Source organism: Tetrao urogallus (genome assembly GCF_951394365.1).
Source record: "Tetrao urogallus genome assembly, contig: SUPER_28_unloc_2, whole genome shotgun sequence".
Lineage (NCBI taxonomy): Eukaryota > Metazoa > Chordata > Aves > Galliformes > Phasianidae > Tetrao > Tetrao urogallus.
In genome coordinates this window covers 293,195-309,141 of record NW_027639057.1, presented here as the reverse complement: position 1 = coordinate 309,141, position 15,947 = coordinate 293,195, and the positions used below count along the sequence as shown (strand labels likewise).

Genomic DNA, 15,947 nt, shown 5'->3' with positions numbered 1-15,947 from the left:
TGTCATCCAAATCCCTGTTTTTAACCTCAAATATCGCTTATTTTCATAGAAATCCCTGTTTTGAACCTTAAATATCGCTTATTGTCATCGAAATCCCGGTTTTTAACCTCAAATATCGCTTATTTTCATCGAAATCCCTGTTTTGAACCTCAAATATCGCTTATTGTCATCGAAATCCCTGTTTTGAACCTTAAATATCGCATATTTTCACGGAAATCCCTGTTTTGAACCTTAAATATCGCTTATTTTTGTGGAAATCCCTGTTTTGAACCTTAAATATCGCTTATTTTCATCGAATTACCTGTTTTGAACCTTAAATATCGCTTATTTTTGTGGAAATCCCTGTTTTGAACCTTAAATATCGCTTATTGTCATCGAAACCCCTGTTTTGAACCTGAAATATCGCTTATTTTCATAGAAATCCCTGTTTTGAACCTTAAATATCGCTTATTTTCATCGAAATCCCTGTTTTGAACCTTAAATATCGCTTATTTTCATCGAAATCCCTGCTTTGAACCTGAAATATCGCTTATTTTCATCGAAATCCCTGTTTTTAACCTAAAACATCGCTTATTGTCATCGAAATCCCTGTTTTGAACCTTAAATATCGCTTATTTTCATAGAAATCCCTGTTTGGAACCTTAAATATCACTTATTTTCATGGAAATCCCTGCTTTGCACCTTAAATATCGCTTATTGTCATCGAAATCCCTGTTTTTAACCTAAAATATCAATTATTTTTGTGGAAATCCCTGTTTTGAACCTTAAATATTGCTTATTTCCATAGAAATCCCTGCTTTACTCCTTAAATATCGCTTATTTTCATCGAAATCCCTGTTTTTAACCCTAAAATATCGCTTATTTTCATCGAAATCCCTGTTTTGAACCTAAAATATCGCTTATTTTCACGGAAATCCCTGTTTTGAACCTTAAATATCGCTTATTGTCATCGAAATCCCTGTTTTTAACCCTGAAATATTGCTTATTGTCATCGAAATCCCTGTTTTTAACCTCAAATATCGCTTATTTTCATAGAAATCCCTGTTTTGAACCTTAAATATCGCTTATTTTCATCGTAATCCCTGTTTTTAACCTCAAATATCGCTTATTTTCATAGAAATCCCTGTTTTGAACCTCAAATATCGCTTATTTTTGTGGAAATCCCTGTTTTGAACCTTAAATATCGCTTATTTTCATGGAAATCCCTGTTTTGAACCTCAAATATCGCTTATTTTCATAGAATTCCCTGCTATTCTCCTTAAACATCGCTTATTGTCATCGAAATCCCTGTTTTGAACCTAAAATATTGCTTATTTTCATGGAAATCCCTGTTTTTAACCTTAAATATCGCTTATTTTCATCGAAATCCCTGTTTTGAACCTTAAATATCGCTTATTTTCATCGAAATCCCTGCTTTGAACCTTAAATATCGCTTATTTTCATAGAAATCCCTGTTTTGAACCTGAAATATCGCTTATTTTTGTGGAAATCCCTGTTTTGAACCTGAAATATCGCTTATTTTCATAGAAATCCCATCTTTTTCCTTTAAATATCGCTTATTTTCATGGAAATCCCTGTTTTGAACCTAAAATATCGCTTATTTTCATGGAAATCCCTGTTTTGAACCTGGAATATCGCTTATTTTCACGGAAATCCCTGTTTTGAACCTTAAATATCGCTTATTTTCATCGAAATCCCTGTTTTGAACCTTAAATATCGCTTATTTTCATCGAAATCCCTGTTTTTAACCTAAAATATCGCTTATTTTCATAGAAATCCCTGTTTTGAACCTCAAATATCGCTTATTTTCATCGAAATCCCTGTTTTTAACCTCAAATATCGCTTATTTTCATAGAAATCCCTGTTTTGAACCTTAAATATCGCTTATTTTCATCGAAATCCCTGTTTTGAACCTTAAATATCGCTTATTGTCATCGAAATCTCTGTTTTTAACCTCAAATATCGCTTATTTTCATCGAAATCCCTGTTTTGAACCAGAAATATCGCTTATTTTCATCGAAATCCCTGTTTTGAACCTTAAATATCGCTTATTTTCATCGTAATCCCTGTTTTGAACCTTAAATATCGCTTATTGTCATCGAAACCCCTGTTTTGAACCTTAAATATCGCTTATTTTCATCGTAATCCCTGTTTTGAACCTAAAATATCACTTATTTTCATCGAATTACCTGTTTTGAACCTCAAATATCGCTTATTTTCATAGAAATCCCTGTTTTGAACCTTAAATATCGCTTATTTTCATAGAAATCCCTGTTTTGAACATTAAATATCGCTTATTTTTGTAGAAATCCCTTCTTTTGTCCTTAAATATCGCTTATTGTCATTAAAATCCCTGCTTTGAACCTGAAATATCGCTTATTTTCATCGAAATCCCTGTTTTTAACCTCAAATATCGCTTATTTTCATAGAAATCCCTGTTTGGAACCTTAAATATCGCTTATTTTCATCGAAACCCCTGCTATTCCCCTAAAATATCGCTTATTTTCATTGAAATCCCTGTTTTGAACCTTAAATATCGCTTATTTTCATCGAAATCCCTGTTTTGAACCTTAAATATCGCTTATTGTCATCGAAATCCCTGTTTTTAACCTCAAATATCGCTTATTTTCATCGAAATCCCTGTTTTGAACCTTAAATATCGCTTATTGTCATCGAAATCCCGGTTTTTAACCTCAAATATCGCTTATTTTCATAGAAATCCCTGTTTTGAACCTGAAATATCGCTTATTGTCATCGAAATCCCTGTTTTGAACCTTAAATATCGCTTATTTTCACGGAAATCCCTGTTTTGAACCTTAAATATCGCTTATTTTCATCGTAATCCCTGTTTTGAACCTTAAATATCGCTTATTTTCATCGAATTACCTGTTTTGAACCTTAAATATCGCTTATTTTCATAGAAATCCCTGTTTTGAACCTTAAATATCGCTTATTTTCATAGAAATCCCTGTTTTGAACATTAAATATCGCTTATTTTTGTAGAAATCCCTTCTTTTGTCCTAAAATATCGCTTATTGTCATTAAAATCCCTGCTTTGAACCTGAAATATCGCTTATTTTCATCGAAATCCCTGTTTTTAACCTAAAACATCGCTTATTGTCATCGAAATCCCTGTTTTGAACCTTAAATATCGCTTATTTTCATAGAAATCCCTGTTTTTAACCTTAAATATCACTTATTTTCATGGAAATCCCTGCTTTGAACCTTAAATATCGCTTATTGTCATCGAAATCCCTGTTTTTAACCTAAAACATCGCTTATTGTCATCGAAATCCCTGTTTTTAACCTCAAATATCGCTTATTTTCATCGTAATCCCTGTTTTGAACCTAAAATATCGCTTATTTTCATCGAATTACCTGTTTTGAACCTTAAATATCGCTTCTTTTCATAGAAATCCCTGCTTTGAACCTTAAATATCGCTTATTTTCATAGAAATCCCTGTTTTGAACATTAAATATCGCTTATTTTTGTAGAAATCCCTTCTTTTGTCCTTAAATATCGCTTATTGTCATTAAAATCCCTGCTTTGAACCTGAAATATCGCTTATTTTCATCGAAATCCCTGTTTTTAACCTAAAACATCGCTTATTGTCATCGAAATCCCTGTTTTTAACCTCAAATATCGCTTATTTTCATAGAAATCCCTGTTTTGAACCTCAAATATCGCTTATTTTCATCGAAATCCCTGCTATTCCCCTAAAATATCGCTTATTTTCATCAAAATCCCTGTTTTTAACCCTAAAATATCACTTATTTTCATCGAAATCCCTGCTTTGAACCTGAAATATCGCTTATTTTCATAGAAATCCCTGTTTGGAACCTCAAATATCGCTTATTTTCATAGAAATCCCTGTTTTGAACCTGAAATATCGCTTATTTTCATCGAAATCCCTGTTTTGAACCTTAAATATCGCTTATTTTCATCGTAATCCCTGTTTTGAACCTCAAATATCGCTTATTTTCATAGCAATCCCTGTTTTTAACCTTAAATATCGCTTATTTTCATCGAAATCCCTGTTTTGAACCTTAAATATCGCTTATTTTCATAGAAATCCCTGCTTTGAACCTTAAATATCGCTTATTTTCATCGAAATCCCTGTTTTGAACCTTAAATATCGCTTATTGTCATAGAAATCCCTGTTTTTAACCTCAAATATCGCTTATTTTCATAGAAATCCCTGCTTTGAACCTTAAATATCGCTTATTTTCATCGAAATCCCTGTTTGGAACCTTAAATATCGCTTATTTTCATCGAAATCCCTGTTTTGAACCTGAAATATCGCTTATTGTCATCGAAATCCCTGTTTTGAACCTGAAATATCGCTTATTTTCACGGAAATCCCTGTTTTGAACCTTAAATATCGCTTATTTTCATCGAAATCCCTGTTTTTAACCTCAAATATCGCTTATTTTCATAGAAATCCCTGTTTTGAACCTTAAATATCGCTTATTGTCATCGAAATCCCGGTTTTTAACCTCAAATATCGCTTATTTTCATCGAAATCCCTGTTTTGAACCTCAAATATCGCTTATTGTCATCGAAATCCCTGTTTTGAACCTTAAATATCGCATATTTTCACGGAAATCCCTGTTTTGAACCTTAAATATCGCTTATTTTTGTGGAAATCCCTGTTTTGAACCTTAAATATCGCTTATTTTCATCGTAATCCCTGTTTTGAACCTTAAATATCGCTTATTTTTGTGGAAATCCCTGTTTTGAACCTTAAATATCGCTTATTGTCATCGAAACCCCTGTTTTTAACCTCAAATATCGCTTATTTTCATAGAAATCCCTGTTTTGAACCTTAAATATCGCTTATTTTCATCGAAATCCCTGTTTTGAACCTTAAATATCGCTTATTTTCATCGAAATCCCTGCTTTGAACCTTAAATATCGCTTATTTTCATCGAAATCCCTGTTTTTAACCTAAAACATCGCTTATTGTCATCGAAATCCCTGTTTTGAACCTTAAATATCGCTTATTTTCATAGAAATCCCTGTTTGGAACCTTAAATATCACTTATTTTCATGGAAATCCCTGCTTTGAACCTTAAATATCGCTTATTGTCATCGAAATCCCTGTTTTTAACCTAAAATATCAATTATTTTTGTGGAAATCCCTGTTTTGAACCTTAAATATTGCTTATTTCCATAGAAATCCCTGCTTTACTCCTTAAATATCGCTTATTTTCATCGAAATCCCTGTTTTTAACCCTAAAATATCGCTTATTTTCATCGAAATCCCTGTTTTGAACCTAAAATATCGCTTATTTTCACGGAAATCCCTGTTTTGAACCTTAAATATCGCTTATTGTCATCGAAATCCCTGTTTTTAACCCTGAAATATTGCTTATTGTCATCGAAATCCCTGTTTTTAACCTCAAATATCGCTTATTTTCATAGAAATCCCTGTTTTGAACCTTAAATATCGCTTATTTTCATAGAAATCCCTGTTTTTAACCTGAAATATCGCTTATTTTCATAGAAATCCCTGTTTTTATCCTAAAATATCGCTTATTTTCATAGAAATCCCTGTTTTGAACCTGAAATATCGCTTATTTTCATCGAAATCCCTGTTTTTAACCTGAAATATCGCTTATTTTCATCAAAATCCCTGTTTTGAACCTTAAATATCGCTTATTTTCATAGAAATCCCTGTTTTGAACCTGAAATATCGCTTATTTTCATCGAAATCCCTGTTTAACCTGAAATATTGCTTATTTCCATAGAAATCCCTGCTTTACTCCTGAAATATCGCTTATTTTCATCGAAATCCCTGCTTTGAACCTGAAATATCGCTTATTTTCATCGAAATCCCTGTTTGGAACCTCAAATATCGCTTATTTTCATAGAAATCCCTGTTTTGAACCTGAAATATCGCTTATTTTCATCGAAATCCCTGTTTTGAACCTTAAATATCGCTTATATTCATAGAAACCCTGTTTTGAACCTCAAATATCGCTTATTTTCATAGAAATCCCTGTTTGGAACCTTAAATATCGCTTATTTTCATCGAAATCCCTGTTTTGAACCTCCAATATCGCTTATTTTCATAGAAATCCCTGCTTTGAACCTTAAATATCGCTTATTTTCATCGAAATCCCTGTTTTGAACCTTAAATATCGCTTATTGTCATAGAAATCCCTGTTTTTAACCTCAAATATCGCTTATTTTCATAGAAATCCCTGCTTTGAACCTGAAATATCGCTTATTTTCATCGAAATCCCTGTTTTGAACCAGAAATATCGCTTATTTTCATCGAAATCCCTGTTTTGAACCTGAAATATCGCTTATTGTCATCGAAATCCCTGTTTTGAACCTTAAATATCGCTTATTTTCACGGAAATCCCTGTTTTTAACCTTAAATATCGCTTATTTTCATCGTAATCCCTGTTTTGAACCTTAAATATCGCTTATTTTCATCTAATTACCTGTTTTGAACCTTAAATATCGCTTATTTTCATCTAATTACCTGTTTTGAACCTTAAATATCGCTTATTTTCATAGAAATCCCTGTTTTGAACATTAAATATCGCTTATTTTTGTAGAAATCCCTTCTTTTGTCCTTAAATATCGCTTATTGTCATTAAAATCCCTGCTTTGAACCTGAAATATCGCTTATTTTCATCGAAATCCCTGTTTTTAACCTAAAACATCGCTTATTGTCATCGAAATCCCTGTTTTGAACCTTAAATATCGCTTATTTTCATAGAAATCCCTGTTTGGAACCTTAAATATCACTTATTTTCATGGAAATCCCTGCTTTGAACCTTAAATATCGCTTATTGTCATCGAAATCCCTGTTTTTAACCTAAAATATCAATTATTTTTGTGGAAATCCCTGTTTTGAACCTTAAATATTGCTTATTTCCATAGAAATCCCTGCTTTACTCCTTAAATATCGCTTATTTTCATCGAAATCCCTGTTTTTAACCCTAAAATATCGCTTATTTTCATAGAAATCCCTGTTTTGAACCTTAAATATCAATTATTTTCACGGAAATCCCTGTTTTGAACCTTAAATATCGCTTATTTTCATCGAAATCCCTGTTTTTAACCCTAAAATATCGCTTATTGTCATCGAAATCCCTGTTTTTAACCTCAAATATCGCTTATTTTCATAGAAATCCCTGTTTTGAACCTTAAATATCGCTTATTTTCATAGAAATCCCTGTTTTTAACCTGAAATATCGCTTATTTTCATAGAAATCCCTGTTTTGAACCTGAAATATCGCTTATTTTCATCGAAATCCCTGTTTTGAACCTTAAATATCGCTTATTTTCATAGAAATCCCTGTTTTGAACCTTAAATATCGCTTATTTTCATCGTAATCCCTGTTTTGAACCTGAAATATCGCTTATTTTCATCGAAATCCCTGTTTAACCTGAAATATTGCTTATTTCCATAGAAATCCCTGCTTTACTCCTGAAATATCGCTTATTTTCATCGAAATCCCTGTTTTTAACCCTAAAATATCACTTATTTTCATCGAAATCCCTGTTTTGAACCTGAAATATCGCTTATTTTCATAGAAATCCCTGTTTTTAACCTCAAATATCGCTTATTTTCATAGAAATCCCTGTTTTGAACCTGAAATATCGCTTATTGTCATCGAAATCCCTGTTTTGAACCTTAAATATCGCTTATATTCATAGAAACCCTGTTTTGAACCTCAAATATCGCTTATTTTCATCGAAATCCCTGTTTTTAACCTTAAATATCGCTTATTTTCATCGAAATCCCTGTTTTGAACCTCCAATATCGCTTATTTTCATAGAAATCCCTGCTTTGAACCTGAAATATCGCTTATTTTCATAGAAATCCCTGTTTTTCCCCTAAAATATCGCTTATTTTCATAGAAATCCGTTTTTAACCTTAAATATCGCTTATTTTCATCGAAATCCCTGCTTTGAACATTAAATATCGCTTATTTTCATCGAAATCCCTGTTTTGAACCTGAAATATCGCTTATTGTCATCGAAATCCCTGTTTTGAACCTTAAATATCGCTTATTGTCATCGAAATCCCTGTTTTGAACCTTAAATATTGCTTATTTTTGTGGAAATCCCTGTTTTTAACCTCAAATATCGCTTATTTTCATAGAAATCCCTGCTTTTTCCTTTAAATATCGCTTATTTTCATGGAAATCCCTGTTTTGAACCTAAAATATCAATTATTTTCATCGAAATCCCTGTTTTGAACCTTAAATATCACTTATTTTCACGGAAATCCCTGTTTTGAACCTAAAATATCGCTTATTTTCATGGAAATCCCTGCTTTGAACCTTAAATATCGCTTATTTTCATCGAAATCCCTGTTTCTAACCCTAAAATATCACTTATTTTCATTGAAATCCCTGTTTTTAACCTGAAATATCGCTTATTTTCATAGAAATCCCTGTTTTCCCCTTAAGCATCGCTTTGTTCTGCCAATCCGCCAGGCAGACACCCATCTGCGCATGCGCCAGAGTGGCACCGTACTGTGCATTAGCGCGGCAGGTACGCTACTGCGCATGCGGCAGGTTGGCTCCCTATTGCGCATGCGTCAGGCTGGAACCCTTCTGTGCATGCGCTGCACTGTCACCGTATTGCGCATGCGTCGCTTGGACACCCTTCTACGCATGCGCCGCGTTGGCACCTTATTGTGCATGCGCTTGGCTGGCTCTCTTCTGCGCATGCCCCGCGCTGGCGCTCTACTGCCCATGCGCTCTGCTGGCACCGTTCTGCGCCTGCGCCGGGCTAGCACCCTACTGCGCATGCGCCAGACTGGTATTTTCATAGAAATATCAAATGTCGCTTGTTTTCATAGAAATCCCCGTTTTTAACCTTAAATATCGCTTATTTTCATAGAAATCCCTGTTTTTAACCTTAAATATCGCTTATTTTTGTAGAAATTACTGTCTTTCCCATTAAACATCGCTTTGTTCTGCCAATCCGCCAGGCAGACACCCTTCTGCGCATGCGCTAAGCTGGCACCGTCCTGCGCATACGCGAGACTGGCGTACTGAGCATTCGCCCGTCTGGCTCGCTACTGCGCATGCGTGATGCTGGCCCCCTGCTGCGCATGCACCTGGCTGGTATCCTACTACGCGTGCGCCAGGCTGGTATCCTACTGTGAATGCAGCGCGGAGGTACCCTGCTGCGCATGCGCCAGTTGGGATACTGCGCATGCGTCGGGTTGGCATTGTGCTGCGCATGCGCTCGTCTGGCACATTCCTGCGTATGCGCCAGGTTGGCATCGTTCTGCGCATGCGCCTTTCTGGCATTCTGCTGCGCATGCGGCAGGTGGCACTTTTCCGTTCATGCGCAGGATGTTGGTACAGTGCTGCGCATGCGCCTCGTCCGCACCCTGCTGCGCAGGCGTCAAGAATGGGAAAGGCGACAACATTGCTGAGTTCGCGTCCCAGGAATTGGCTGCTCTCCCGCCCGTTAATAGAAATGGGTGCGGTTGATGTTTCTGGGGGCATGCGCGCTGTTGCCTGGAGGACTAAGCATAACAAAGACTGGCAGATTCGCTGCGCAGACTTGTCAGAACTCAGATTCGCCACTTCCTCATTTCTGCGCGCATGCGTTGTGCTGCCTGTGGGAGCAGCAGAGGCAGCTGCACTTCCGCTGCTTGGCCACGCGGCGGCAGTAGGGACCGCAGAAAGAACAACCGCCATTGAGTGGGGTTGGCGGAGCAGCGCCCGGGAGTCTCCGTTCTCTCTTGGATTAGAGAAGTTTGGAGGAGGGGGGGAACAAAGCAAAGAAAGGAAAACTTCTCCAAACCCAGGAAAGCTGTGCAAAATGCTTATGAATGTCTGTAAAAAATGATCCATTTGCTGTTGCTTTTCATTTTTGCCACTGTCCGTTACATTCTTTCTAAATATTCGCATACCAAAATCTAACTACCAAGCAATTTTAATGTTAACTGAAACAAGACACCATCATTTAATACCAACATATAATACCATCAAGGCCTGAGGCCTTTGTCTTGACACTGAACAAAACTCCTGCTACTTTGAAATAGACCTTCATGAAACCTCTGAGGTACACCACTGCAGTGTATAGTTGCGTATAATGGAAAAGAATGTTGTAGAGAAAAGCAGTAGCAGACACAGCTGCTTTAAACCAGCTAAATCACTCATGAAAGGAACAGGGCACAATGTGGTAAACAAAGAATTGCTTACTGACATTGGGGCAGGCTGGATGTGGCTCTGGGCAGCCTGGTCTGCTGGTTGGCAGCCCCTGCACATAAGAGGGAGGTTGAAACCAGATGAGCATTGTGGTAGTTTTCAACCCAGGCCATTCTAAGACTCTACGAGGACAAGTGGGACCCTGAGGACAGATCCTGATGTAGGTGGGGTTGAATTGGGGTGGGGGGGGTTATTGGAGCAGAGGGTCCAGAGGGAGACCCTCAGTCCTCCAGGTTGCGGAAGGCTGCCTGCATCTCCTCGTTGAGCTGCGTGAAGGCAGCCGTGATGTTGGCTTCGCCGTCCTTCACTGGATCCTGGGGGGGAGGGGGCAGCATCAGTGTCACTCTGTGGGTCCCCTGCTTCCCTATGAGTGACCTCTTAACCCTCTATAAATGCCCCTAACCCCCTATAAGCATACTCCCAATTACCTATAAGTGACCCTTCTGACCCCCTATAAGTGTCCCACCTATTCCCTACAAGTGACTCCCAGTAAGCATTCCTCAACCCCTATAAGTGACATCCTAGATGTGTCCCCAGACCTCCTGTAAGTGTCCCCCAGCCTCCTCTAAATGCCCTCCTGACACCCTATAAGTGACCCTCCCCCCTGCCCCTTTTAATTCCCACCATGAACTTCATGGCACTCAGCCGGTGCAGGATGTCCCCGAGGTTCTCACGGATGGTTGCCCAAGTGACACGGCGCTCTCCAGACCCAGTGGCCTCCACGGCATGTCGGGCGAGCTCATAGAAGGTGACGATGTTTTGCAGCATCCCCACTGTCTTGTAGAAGGGGCAGAACCTGGGAGGCGGTGGGGGGACCCCAAGGGGAGACAGGGGTGGTGTGGGGGTGTGGGGACACGGGGGGTGTCATGGGGACATGGGGACTTAGAGGTGGCATGGGAATGTGCGAACACGGGGACATGATGTGTTCGACATGAGGGTATGGAGATGGCATAGGGACGTGGATGTCACCTGGTATGGGGATGTGGGGAATGCCATGAGGACACAGGGATGTGGAGATGGTATGGGGACATGGGGGTGGCATGGGAACAACATGGGGTCATCGAGGTGGCTTGGGGTTGCAGAGGTGGTGTGGGTACATGGGAGTGGTGTAGAGACATCGGAGCAGTATGGGAATGTTGGGACATGGGGTACATGGAGGCACAGTACCTGTCATAGGAGGAGTAGCCATTCTGCTGCAGGAAGTCATCCTTGAGGAGTTTGGCTACCTCCAGTGTCACCTTGTCAGCCTCAGCAAGGGACGCCTGTGAGGAAGGCAACATCCCCATCCCATAGATCTCATCCCCACGCCACAGCTCTCCCCATTCCATTCTATCCTCATCCCCATCCCCATACTATCTCCATCCCCATTCCATCCCTGTCCTATCCCCATCTCATGCCACCTCCATCCCTTTCTCAGCCCATCCCTGTCCCAATTTCAAGCCATACCACCCCATTTCCATCCTATCCCCATCCCAATTCAATCCCATACAATTCTTACCCAATCCCATCCCCCTCCCAATCCTACATCCAGCCCATTCAAATTCTCTTCCCCTTCTCTCCACATCCCCATCCCAATCCCAATCCCCAACCCAGCCACTCCCACCCCACCCCAATCCCCACCACATCCCCACCCAGTCCCACCCCCCACCTTCCCCACGAGCTGCACAATCTCAGCCAGATCCTCCTCCTCCTGCAGGATCTCCCTGGCACGGGTGCGCAGTGTGGGGAAGTCAGGGTGCAGCCGCTCGTAGTGGGGCTCCAGCGCCCGCAAGTATTTGCTGTAACTGATCAGCCAGTTCACCGACGGGAAGTGCTTGCGCTGTGCCAGCTTCTTGTCCAGACCCCAGAACACCTGTGGGACCGGGGGGGGGGGGGTTGGCATGAGAGTCCATAGGGGATCCATGGGAACCCAAATATGGGACCTATGAGAAACCCAAATACAGGATCTGTGGGAACCCCAAGTGCAGGAGCCATGAGGAAAGCCAAATATGGAATCCACTGAGAACCCCAGATATGAGAAACATGTGAACCCTAAACATGGGATCCACAGGGACTCCAAATATGGATCCATGAGGAATCCCAAATACAGGACCCATGAGGAAAACAAAACGGGACATCCATTTGGGGAACCCCCAATATATGATCCATGGGGAACCCAAATATGGGATCCGTGGGCACCTCAAAGCTCACCTGCACGATGCCCAGCGTGGCTGAGGTGACAGGGTCTGAGAAGTCCCCTCCAGGCGGTGACACCCTGTGGGGTGCAGCACACTCAGTGGGGTGGGATGGTCCCACGTTGTTCCCTCCTGGTGACACTCACGCTCCAACGATGCTGACGCTGCCCTCACGGAGGGGGGACCCCAGGCAGCGCGCCCGCCCCGCACGCTCATAGAAGGAGGCCAGGCGAGCGCCCAGGTACGCGGGGTACCCGCTGTCTGCAGGGCATGGGGTGGCACGGTGAGCCGGCGCCCACGTCCAGTGACAACGGAATGACGTGGGGGACGCTCAGTTTCTCACCCGCCGGCATCTCAGCCAAGCGCCCTGAAATCTCTCGCAGCGCCTCGGCCCAGCGGGAGGTGGAGTCGGCCATCATGCTGACATTGAACCCCATGTCGCGGAAGTACTCAGACAGCGTGATGCCTGTGTGGAGGGGGTGCAGGATGGCACCAGCGGCAGAGCCACTGCCATCACCGTCATCGTCCCCTGTTGCCTACCAGTGTAGATGGAGGCTTCGCGGGCAGCCACTGGCATGTTGGAGGTGTTGGCCACCAGCGTGGTGCGCTTCATGATACTCTCCGTCCTCCCATCCACCTCCATGGTGAGCTGAGGGAGAAACCATTAGCACCGTCGGTCCCCTTGGCCTCAGTGGCTCTGCTGGCCCTTCTGCTGGCACCACTGCTGGCACCGCCCGGCCTGCTGTCCCCTCAGTGTCCCCGAGTTGCTGCTCTCACCTCGGGGAAGTCCCGCAGCACCTCTGACATCTCATTGCCACGCTCCCCGCAGCCCACGTAGATGATGATGTCGCTGTTGGAGTACTTGGACAGGGACTGCGAGATGACGGTTTTGCCGCAGCCAAAAGCACCGGGGATGGCTGTGGTGCCACCCTGCACGCATCTGGGGACAGTCCCTCGCATGGCCACTCCTGTCCACACTCGTTCCCGCCTCAACTCCATCCTGCTTCCATCTGTCCCCGTGCTGATCTCCACCCTCAATTCGTCTTCTATCCCTCATCTCTGCCCTCCTTGTCCCCTATCTCACACCCTATTCCCACACCCATTGCTGTCCGCCACCCCCCTCTTCCCAGCTCAATCCCATACTCCTGTTCCCTCTTTTCACATCCCCCATCCCAAATCCCTATCTCCATCCCTGTCCCGTCACCATTCTCTGTCCCCACTTCTCTCCCTCTTGCTATTATCATCTCCACTCCTGTTCCTATTCTTTACCCCCACCCCCCGATCCCTACCCGCATCCCCCCTATTCGTGTCCCCAGTTCCCACCTACGTGAGTCCGCCATCCTCATCCCTTGACCCCCCCAACCTATATCCCCACTTTCATCCCCAATCCGTATCCCCTTCCCATTCCCATCCACATTTCATTTCATCCCCATCAAAGTTCATTTCAAACTCATCTTCATCCCCAACCCATTCCCAACCCCGTCCCAATCGCATTCCCATCCCCACACCATTCTGTCCCCAAACCCATCCCAATCCCAATCCCATTCCCATCCCATCCCAATCCCTACGGGAAAAGCGCATCCAGCACGCGCTGTCCTGTCAGCAGTGGGTGATTTGCTGTCAGCTTCTCCACCACGGGCCGGGTCTGCCGCACTGGCCACACCTGCATCATGGTCAGCTGCTCGGCCACACCCTCGAAGTCCAGCTCCAGCACCACATCCTTGAGGACGTTTGGGGACATGTAGGGACAGCAGTGCCTTGGGATGCCACCACCACGTCCTCGGGGACATTTGTGGACAGTGGTGCCATGGAATGACACTAGCCCACCACCACTACATCCTCAGGGACATTTGGGGACAGCGGGATGCCATCACTTCACTGCCATGCCGCTGGGGACGTTTTGGGACAGCAGTGCCATGCAATGCCATGCAATGCCACCACCACGTCAGCCACCCCTTACCGAGATGCTGTAGTGTCCTGGTGGTGCGATGTGGGTGACGGTGCCACAGCTGCGGGGTGGCACCATGATCTTGTGTTGGATGAGTGAGTTCTCTGTCACTGTCCCATAGATGTCCCCACCAGTGACATGGCTGCCAACCTGGCACAGTGCGATCACGAGGGTAACCGGGTGGCAATGGGATTGTGCAGCCCCCCCAGTGAGAGCAGAAGGGTGTCCCCATGTTCCCACCTGGATGCTCTTGCTGGGGACAAAAGCGCCATATCCCCATGTCCCACCGATGTCCCCATGTTCCCACCAGAATTCTCTTACTGGAGATGGAGTCCCCACGTCCCTCTGTCCCCATATCTTCATGCCCCTGTGTCCTGCCAATGTTCCCATGTCCTCACCTGGATGCTCTTGCTGGGGACAAAGTCCCAGGTGAGGTGCCGTGGCAGCGCGGGGATGTTGACACCCCGTGGGATGTAGATGCCACCCGTCAGCTGTGCAATGTCCCGCAGCGGGCGCTGGATGCCATCGAAGATGGAGCCCAGGATGCCAGGACCGAGCTCCACCGAGAGCGGCTGACCCGTGCGCAGCACCGGGTCCCCCACCCGCACCCCCGCTGCGTGCTGAGCTCAGGAGTGGGCACACAGAGCAGGAGGGGGACGTGAGATGGGGGGTGTGGGGTAGAGGATGGGGATAGAGACATGAGGTGGGGAACACGGGGTGGGAACGTGGGTGATGGGGATAGGGATGTGGGGTGGGGTGGGGGATGTTGGGATGGGGACAGGACAGGAACCGCAGACAGATGAGGACAAGAAAACTAGAGGGGACAGGGGACACGGGAACAGGAACGGGGAGAGTGGATGGGATGGGGACAGGTAGGACACCGCAGAGACAATACATGGGGACAGGAGAGGGGACAAGGGAACTGGATGGGACAGAACCAGACAGAGGAGACAGGACAGGGTGACCGGAGAGGATAAGGAGGACAGAGTGGATGGGGGAACGGGAGGGGATGAGGTCACTGGACAGATCAGGAGTGATGAGGAGACAGGAGAGGACAGGAGGGAACAAGGTCACTCACAGAAGGCAAGAAGGTCACTGAAAGGGTCAGGGGGACAGGAGGAGTCAGGAGGGGACAAGGGAAGGACAGGCAAGGCCACAAGGATACAGGTCTCCTCATACACCTGCAGCGTGGCCATGTCCCCCTCCAGGCGGATGATCTCCCCCACCAGCTCTGCGTGCCCCACACGCACCAGTTCATACATGGCTGCCCCTGCCATGCGTATGGCCGTCACCACTGCAGGGACATTGCACCGTCACCCCCTTGTCTGCCCCAAGTGTCCCCACTGTCCCCGACACGCAGCCATACCGGGCCCCGAGACGCCGTGCACAGCACCCAGCAGGCTCTCCTTCTCAATGTCAGCCATCCGTGTCCCCACGTCCCCCTCCATGGTGGTGGCACTGATGGCACAGCTGGTGGCACGCACATTATATGGGGACAGTCACCGCAGGGGACTGGGGGGAACCGGCTGCACCCAGTGTGACTGTGGGTGTGGGCTGTGTACAGTCAACAGCACGTCCCCTCCTGTCCCCACCCCACACCGGCACACACCAGCCCTCACCCAGCTCAT

At 44.1% G+C, this 15,947-nt stretch overlaps 1 protein-coding gene across 1 annotated transcript; it reads right to left on the bottom strand.

Moving 5' to 3' along the window:
• Positions 1 to 10,418: 10,418 nt before the first annotated feature.
• On the bottom strand, positions 10,419 to 15,767 carry LOC306956340 (V-type proton ATPase catalytic subunit A-like; the record flags this gene model as incomplete). The annotated part of the gene is made up of 14 exons (XM_079550944.1): positions 10,419 to 10,511; positions 10,822 to 10,993; positions 11,365 to 11,459; positions 11,846 to 12,049; positions 12,388 to 12,451; positions 12,518 to 12,632; positions 12,715 to 12,837; positions 12,912 to 13,020; positions 13,149 to 13,311; positions 13,940 to 14,091; positions 14,332 to 14,469; positions 14,718 to 14,932; positions 15,485 to 15,613; positions 15,686 to 15,767. 14 exons carry the CDS (start codon positions 15,765 to 15,767, stop codon positions 10,419 to 10,421), a joined length of 1,854 nt encoding a protein of 617 aa, XP_079407070.1.
• Positions 15,768 to 15,947: the final 180 nt, after the last annotated feature.